Source organism: Monopterus albus, unplaced genomic scaffold (assembly GCF_001952655.1).
Source record: "Monopterus albus unplaced genomic scaffold, M_albus_1.0 scaffold299.1, whole genome shotgun sequence".
NCBI lineage: Eukaryota > Metazoa > Chordata > Actinopteri > Synbranchiformes > Synbranchidae > Monopterus > Monopterus albus.
The window spans coordinates 263933-272601 of record NW_018128179.1 but is presented as its reverse complement, the minus strand read 5'-3'; the positions used below and the strand labels follow the sequence as shown (position 1 = coordinate 272601).

General features: G+C 39.5%; 1 protein-coding gene across 1 annotated transcript in view; it reads right to left on the bottom strand.

Moving 5' to 3' along the window:
• Positions 1-851: 851 nt before the first annotated feature.
• The window catches only part of hells (helicase, lymphoid specific), a 35917-nt gene continuing 28099 nt past the window's right edge, over positions 852-8669 (bottom strand). The window contains 5 exon segments of the mRNA XM_020623439.1: positions 852-1557; positions 3086-3162; positions 3280-3376; positions 3582-3741; positions 7665-7781. Coding sequence (XP_020479095.1) covers positions 1469-1557; positions 3086-3162; positions 3280-3376; positions 3582-3741; positions 7665-7781 — 540 coding nt within the window. The 3' untranslated portion in view covers positions 852-1468.

Below are 8669 nucleotides of genomic sequence, written 5' to 3'. Positions count from 1 at the left end.
CAGTTTGGAGGTGGAAGATACCTGAGCGTGTAATGTTAATTTTTACCTGTGTTCATGGAATAAATCAGCACTGTTTTGTAGTTACTTGGAGTGCCTCGTCTCTCAGAGTCCGTATGGTAAAAAGTACCGGGTACAACAGATCCTTTGAATAAATCAGCACTGTTTTGAAGTTGTCTCGTCTCTCAGAGTTAGCAATGGTAAGAATAACCGAAAGTCCTTCAGTATACTAATGCTAGGAATGCGTACACTTCCGCCCCTCCCCCTCTGACCACAGACTGCCTTGTCTGTGATTTGAGTGAGGGGGTTATCTGTTCCCGACTTTCTCTGGAATGCTTGTACTGTCTTGTTTTTTGGGTATTCTCAAATTGTTTTTTAAAATTCTTGATTTGTTCTTAAGAGATCCATGTTGTGTTTGCTGTTGTGAAATGCTTGTACTGTCTTGTTTTTGGGTATTCTCGATTTGTTTTTTAAGACGCACCGCACGGAGTGGTAGCGAGTTCCAGTAGCTCTGTCCTCTTTTGTGGTTCTTTCTTTCCGTGCTTTCTGAATTTCTCTATCAAGATCGGTGTGTGGTATCTGTCCTTATGGTGTCTTGGTGCTTGCTCTCTGTTGTTTTTGTTTCTTGCTGCTGCTGGAACACTGGAATTTCCCCACTGTGGGATCAATAAAGTTCTACCCTACCCTACCCCCCTACCCTACAGTTATACAGTAGAATGTTTTTGGCATCATGGCATTAGGAACTAATGCAATTCAAAGGCCACTGTCAAAAAGCTTTTCTGCTCAGTATTACAAATCAGAACCTGATAGGACAATTTTTTAAAATTAAATTCTTGGAAAAAACAAGACAACGCTACCAAATCATAGTTTATTTATATAAAAAGACATGAAAGAACATGTACGTTTCAGCTAGGTCAATTCTTTGATTACAACATAGTCAAAAATAACTTGTTTTGAATGACCAAACAAAAGGGGCTATCCCAACCAGGTCACTTTACCAGAGCTGTCTTGTTAAACAGATACATGTTACCAGAGGACAGTCTGAATGAAGGTAGAAGAGGACTGAATGAAGATGTTAGGTCCTATGACAGTCTCAATTTCACAGACAGGGACAAAATGATCTCAGGAATCTCAGCAAACCGATTTTTTTAAATATCTTTTGCCATGAAAATGATCAAAATGTCATGGTCAGCATTCAAATATCCCAGTGTCAGTAAATCTTCAAGAGGAGAAAAAAAGATGGTACAGTGACCGTTCAACAACCGAAATAGTACAAGAAAAAAAGCTCCTTAAACAGAACTATCAAGCCAGTCAACATAAAAGACAAAAGTAGACTATTCAAAATCTACTAACAGCAGTTTCAGTCGCTACTTTGAGTGTCAGCAGCTGCAAGGCATCTGGATACAGGTTTTTCTTCTTTTTTTCAGAAGGGCTGTGATCAGAAGCTCATATCTGAATATTTCAAGTGTTCTCAGGCAAGTGTGATCTCTGATGACTCTTTGGCATCGATCACTCTGAAAACTCCCACCTTCTCTTTTTCAAGACTCCCCTTTTCTTTTTCTGAAAATACAAATAAGACTCGACTTCACCTCAGTAGTTAAAACAGACAGCCATTAATGGTTTACACATAAAAGGTTCACAATTCATACATGCATGCAGGCCTCAAAGTATATTTAACTTTAGTGTGTACTGTAACGTTGTATCAAGAAACTGAACTTTAACCCTAATGTAACCTACACATTGCAGATAAGGTGCAGTTAATCAGAAAGTCTGACGCTTACCCAAAGTAAATGGGATGTTGTTCCTTAAAGATAATTCTACCACTTTTGAAACTTTTTTGTACAGAGCTGGCAGCAGTAAATCCTATGCTGTGTTCACACATGAACTCTGGGCAATGTCCACAGAATCAGGTCTGAACTTGGTCCAGAGTTGCCCTTTCACACATGTAGCACACAATAGAAAATAGTTCTCTGCTACTGGAAAGTTGTATTTTTGTTGGCATCTTCATTGTAAATGACTGTTTTTCTTTACCACTGCATGTTTGTCGTTTTCTGGTTTCTCACCAGTCATAATACAGCGTCATCAACATAACCCACTATCTTGCTGAATACTCCACAGACTATGCTGCTGTTTTCACTCAGATTTTGTACTAGGGAGCTGGCAGCTTAATATCAGACCCAACTGACTCAGACATTTGCGTTCTCTGGGTAATGTCCAGATAATTTCAGGGTACCAGTACATGTCTGAAAATGGCTTTAGTCTGATTCCTCCAGAACTGCATGCATATTTCAACCTGAGGAAGCAGAGCCTATATTAGTTTGACACAAAAATGGCACTGACTACGGGACAGTTCACTCTAGGTGCTTTAGGAGCAAACAGTTCTAGAGACTACCTCACTGGGGAGCTCCCCCAAAGAACTACGTTCCTTCACAGGTTTTTTCTATTTGCAATTGTACCGCCAGTCGTAATTGAACACTAAGCCAGCCAACAAGTTCACAACGATGACGTTACATTAGCAGTGCTTTTTTTTTTTTTTTTTTTTTTTAAAGATGTTGCTAACGTTAATTACATAAGAACCCACTAATTTTCTAGAGGCATTTTTGTTGGACTGAAGCTCCCCATGGCACTACTCATGGCTGTTAATCACGGTTTTTTTGTTTTTAATCACAGCAGTGCTGCAGTCAATGTACATGTAAATCAGTCATTGTTCCTATTGTGCTTTGAGAGCACCTCCTAGAGTATGAGCTAAAAAAGCCCCTCAAAATGGTGTTAAAAGAACTATTATTGTGCTCAGTTCCTGTGGTGAGCACACACAAAAAAGGGGGTACCATGTCCAATAGTTTTATGACCTATAAAAAAAAGTTCCTCCAGTCCGAAAGTGGCTTCTGATGGCCTTTTAGCATAGATTTTTGTGCATCTCTGGCTTTTTGATGGTGGATCAATACATAAAGACATGACTCTTTGCTGGAATGGCCATGGCTTTTGGTTCCCTATTTAAGTACCGGTAGTTAATGTTAATGTTCATGTTGTTGGCTGTCAGTGGGGATGCCTAAATAACTGAGAACTGCAGAGGTGTGTGTCTCCTCACCTAACAAGTCACTGCGATCCAGCAAAATCTTCAGGTCCTTGTCACTGATCACCTTTCCCCTTGTTGCTTTCATCTCTCTGAGTGGGATGAAAGTTACAGCCAAGTGTTATTATCCACTTATTTGAAGTTCATTGGCCCATTTTTAGTTGTTCTTTACAGTCAAACATGTCAACTTGTAGGAGATCATTTCTTACTTCTCAATGCCTCTTGTTTTAAGCAGTTCCATAAGCTCATCCAAGTCAATGCAGCTTTTACTTTGGTTCAGTTCTGTTTTCCCACCTTTGAACTTATCTGTAGAGGAAAGCAGCAAAAGAAAAGAAACAATGATCAACAGCTTTGGAAAATATTTCAGAAACATCCTCGGTCCAATGATTTCCATTCAAAATGCGATAAGACTAACTGCATTACAGGAAATACTGATCTATTGCTGCAGTGCATGGGGTGGGGTGCAGGGGCCTTGTACATGTGTGTGTCCCATTAATGTGAAGTCACTCACTCTTGTGGATGACCATCTGCTCCAGCTTCCTCTTGGCTGAGGCTCTGTCCAGGATTTTCTGGTCGATAGTGTTGGCTGTGACCAAGCGGTACACCACCACTGGTTTGGTTTGGCCAATGCGGTGACAGCGGTCCTGAGCCTGCAAGTCTGCCTGGGGGTTCTGAAAGTGTTAGGTTATTTCTTAGTTAGATAGATATTCAGAGATTTGTTGTCTAGAAATGTTTAGTGGAGACAGGATGTCTAGCTCAGGCTGTTAACTGCTCAGTTTAATTTCATGTGCTTGCAGACTGCATGTAGGCCAAGGCTGCAGGCAAAGAGTTGTTAGTATTAACTGTAATGCTAATCTTAATATTTGTCTTAATGTGAAATGTCATGTCAAATTGTTCTAGATACACACCACAAAACAACAGCCACACACCTAGACTTTTCCTCATGTTTTGACTAACGTTATGGTCAGCTGCAAGCTGGCATATCAGGTGACGTCACGGTTTGACGTTCCTGCGTAGTATGGGGCTAGCCCAAAATGATTAAAATTATATAGGTTTCTTGGTCCAGGGTCTTTCATCTTCCAAGCTGCCTGCGCGCGGGTTGGTGGTGGGAGAGATCTGGACGTGTAATGTTAATTTTACCTGTGATCCTCTGAATAAACCAGTACGGTTATTTTTTATAAAATCTAAAGTGGTATACTTAGTCTCTTTGTGAGTTCCTGGTTTAAAAGAGCCGGAAGAGGCTTTGTAGAAAAACAGAAGCTTATAAAAGGAAAAGGAAACATTACCACCAGGGCAGCATATCAAGTATTTTAGTAATCAAGCATTCTACTGATTAGTCCATCGACTAATCACATAACAAAATTATGCTTTATTAATCAGCAATAGCAAATATACAAAGGACATTAGGCAAAACTAGTTCATTAGAAAATTTGTTTCCTTTTTTTAGAAAAATAAACATTTTTATTGATTAAACTGCACACAATAACATCTGTCAAATTTAAACCCATTTAGTGCATTTAAAGCAGCACTACATAACATTTTCCCATTAAAATAACAGCTCTGAAATTGTCACGGTAGACTGACTGCTAATAAGGTGAATGGCATTTGGGCTACTGTCACTGTGTCTGAATTGTCTGCACTATGTAACTTTAGATCACTGTCCTTGAGACTTCTTGAGAGAACCAGACCTTTCTGCTATGTCAATTCTTCACACACACGGAGTCAAATGCCTGGGCCTTTAGTGCGTTTTGATATGTTTTTCAGATGGGAAATAACCACTTAGATTATGAATATGAGGTCAATCTATCCAGGTATTGCCAATTTGCTCTGATGTTTTCCAAGCTGTGGGGACTCGCTAGTAGACCAAGGTAATGCACATTAGCAGGCAGTTGCATCTCATTCAGAGCAAACCTGTCAGCAAGGATACTGGTGTTCCAGTTGCACATTGAGTGTACTATATCCTCCCATCCTCAGGAGTAGGGGTGGGAACATTTGCAAGCTTTCATAAAAGCGTACTTGCTGATTTTTGACAGTGTGTACACTTTTTCCCCATGTGGTAGCCCACACAAGGGCAAAAACAACAGATCCTGTTGAGATTGTGGTAAAGTCGGAAGGATTCCAACAACAAGCTTAGGTGTACAAGGGCAATGACAACAGATCCTGTTGAGACTGTGGTAAAGTCGGAAGGATTCCAACAACAAGGTTAGGTGTTAGGTTAAGTTTTAGGGTCAGGGTTAGGCAAGCTCAGGAAGTTCAACCTGCCCCAGGAGCTGCTGATACAGTTCTACAGAGGAATCATCGAATCTGTTCTCTGCACCTCCATCACTGTCTGGTTTGGCTCAGCAACCAAACAGGACAAGTACAGACTTCAGCAGACAGTCAGGACTGCAGAAAAGGTCATTGGTGTGAGCCTGCCCTCCACAGAGGACCTGTACACCGCATGGGTCAAAAGGATGGCGGAGAGGATCACTGCTGATGTTAATACTGTTTGTTGATGTTAATACTGCTATTTTGTTATATTACACAGCCTTATGCTGGTTTACTGTTTTGAACATTGAAAGCCAATGTACCAGAGTCAAATTCCTTGTGTGTCTGTCACACCTGGCCAATAAAGCCGATTCTGAAGTAGTGGTTATGGTTAATGTTAGAATAAGTCTACAGGAAATGAATGTAAGTCAATGTAAAGTCCCCACAAGTAATGAAAACAGTGTGTGTGTGTGGCATGATATTTTAATATTTAATTGCTAGACTTATACTGCGGATAACTGTAATCCAGTTCATCCTAGAAAAAAAAAAAAAAAGAGCATTTCAGATATCTGCAACATTATTCTTCCTAGGACAAATGACATAATTTTTGCTATCCATATCTCAAAATTTTTCATTTGTCCTCGGAAGAATGATGTTGTGAATCATAGTAATTACATGAATGAAAACCAGGATTTCATACACAGCATAATTTTGCTTTCTGTAATTATTTTCTTGACAAAATGTATATAGTTCTTTTGAGGGCAACATAACTAACCACCATATTGATTCACACTTTTATCCACCCATTACATATCACCATAATAAACATTAATTTTTTTGCTGTACTAGCTTTAATTTCAAATAGCAGTAATACAGATTTACATTAAATGCTAAACTTAAAGTTACTGGCTTCAGTCAGGTCCACTCTGTGGACTGAATTAGTGATGTGTTCATTTTAAACAAATCTTTCCCATGACTCAAGAACATTGGGTCGTCTCGGGGAGTTCGCCGTTCATTTTGTGTTGATCGCGCATGCGCAACATCGCATTAGATTAGTACACCTTTTGAGTCCTCGGTTTCAAGTCGTTCGTTTTTGTAACATGACATGACCACTTTGTTGGATACAGAAATTAGTTAATTTTCAACCGTCCTTAGTTTTTTTTTTACTTACTGTTAGGTGATGCATTTATTTTTATTATAAAATAGCTTTTTATTTCCTACAGACTATAATTTTGTGAATATCTGTCAATATGGTTCTTTTCCATAACACTGAATGTTTTAATAAAGAGTTGGTTAATGCTTTTAAACTTCATCAGGGAAAAGCTTTCTGTATACTATACAGAAGATGGCACTGCACTGCACGGCATAGCTTAGGATGTTACGTGACAAAAGACCAAACGAATTTGACCCAAAATATCCGGAGGTGAGGTGATGAAGCAACAGACTGCATAGCCTCAAGACACAGGTACAATATTACTTATAATATGAACTTGGCTGCATTACAGTTCTTTCTAATTTGAAACGTGATCAATATGTGCGTAAGTAGATGGGGAATTAAGATGTAACATAACACATTTAACATTTTAATTACATTCTGAAGTGAATGAAATGACTCAAAAAAAGATTCATTCATTTTGCTGAACGAGATTCAAAGAACCGAATCAGTAAAATGATCTGAACTTCCCATCACTAGACTGGATGCGCAGACTGGATACATTCTGCTGAGATGCTGATACATTGATGTTGTACTAATGTAGTAGGATAGTTTGGTTTTACAGCTTAAAGTGATCCCAAACTTTGGACACTTTCATTTTCTCTAGTGGGTCGCTTGCTATTTTCTCTGTCATTCTTCGTTTTTGGTCTGTGTCTACCACACTGTGTGACATTAATAATGATACTTGTGAACCACACTGAACTGTATACATATTATGAGATTAAACAAAGCTTCAATGCAAAGATTTTGCATCTTTAATTTTCAGTAATCGAGTTACTTGAGGAATCGTTTCAGTCCTAGTTATCACACTCAGACTAAACACAAAACATACACAAACCAGAATTTCTGCTTCATAGTTTTATGCCTTTTCCAACTAGTCAAATTCACAGGAATGGGATGGACATAAAGTCACTGTGACCTTGATTTTTGGCTACCAAAATCTAATTAGTTTATTCTTGAGTCCAAGTGGACACCTGTACCAAATTTGAAGAAATTCCCTCCAGGTATTCCTGAGATATCACGTTCACGAGAATGGGCCGGTCAGGCTTATGGACGGAAACAATACCTCCATCACGGCGGCAAAAACACAATGCTAACAGTGGCTATTATGCATGATTTTTAACCTGCACCCACCCAATCACTGTCAAAGATGATGACAGTATCAGCAGCTGTGAGGTTGATCCCAAGTCCTCCTGCTCTGGTGCTCAGCAAAAACAAGAACACGTCTGGATCTTTGGAAAACTTGGTCATCTGAGGGAGACAAAGAGTGGGATGGACAGGTTGTAGTTATAACAAATAAGGAAATTACTGAAACACTCAGCTTTCTTAAATTGGTGTGCAAGAAAGATATTAGGCAAACACAGAAAAGTAAGAATGGCATGATGGTGGTTCAGGCTGGCACTGTGATTGTGTTAAAATCATTTTTTATAATTGAACTGTTCAACATATGGATAAACACCTAGCCCTATGTATTTCAAAGTCAAAGTGTTTGTCATATGCACACTTAGAGAAGACGTGTTTCCCTGTACAATGAAATTCTTACTTTGCCGTCCACATGAATGCCACAAAAATACAAATGAAATATAAAGTAGATAAATAAGTAACACAAAATCTAAGGCACTTTAGGCAGCAAATGCAGAAATATAGTAGAAAAAATATTTAAGAATATAATAGAATGTATGCTGCATGGGAGCAGCATGTGCAGCAGTCAGTCAATGAGCAATTATGCATGTGCAAACAGAATGTAAACAGTACATCACGTATTTCCTGGTAATAAACTCCTCAGCTGTTTAGGAGTCTGATGGTAGAGGCAAAGAAAGAGTTTTTCAGTCTAGAGGTCCTGCATTTCACACTCCGGCCAGAGTGTAGGAAGGTGAATAGTCCATGCTGGAGGTGGGTGGGATCTTTGAGGATGGAGGCAGCTTTCCTACGCACCCTGCGGTGGTAAATGCTCTGCAGAGAGGGCAGTGGAGTTCTGGTGATCTTCTCCACAGTCTTTACCACTCTCTGCAGGCACTTGCAGTCCATAGCAGTAGTGCTGCCGTACCAGACAGTGATGCAGCTGGTCAAGATGCTCTCAATGATGCAGCTGTAGAAGTTGCAAAGGATCCTAGGCGACATGCCAAACCTCCTCAGCCT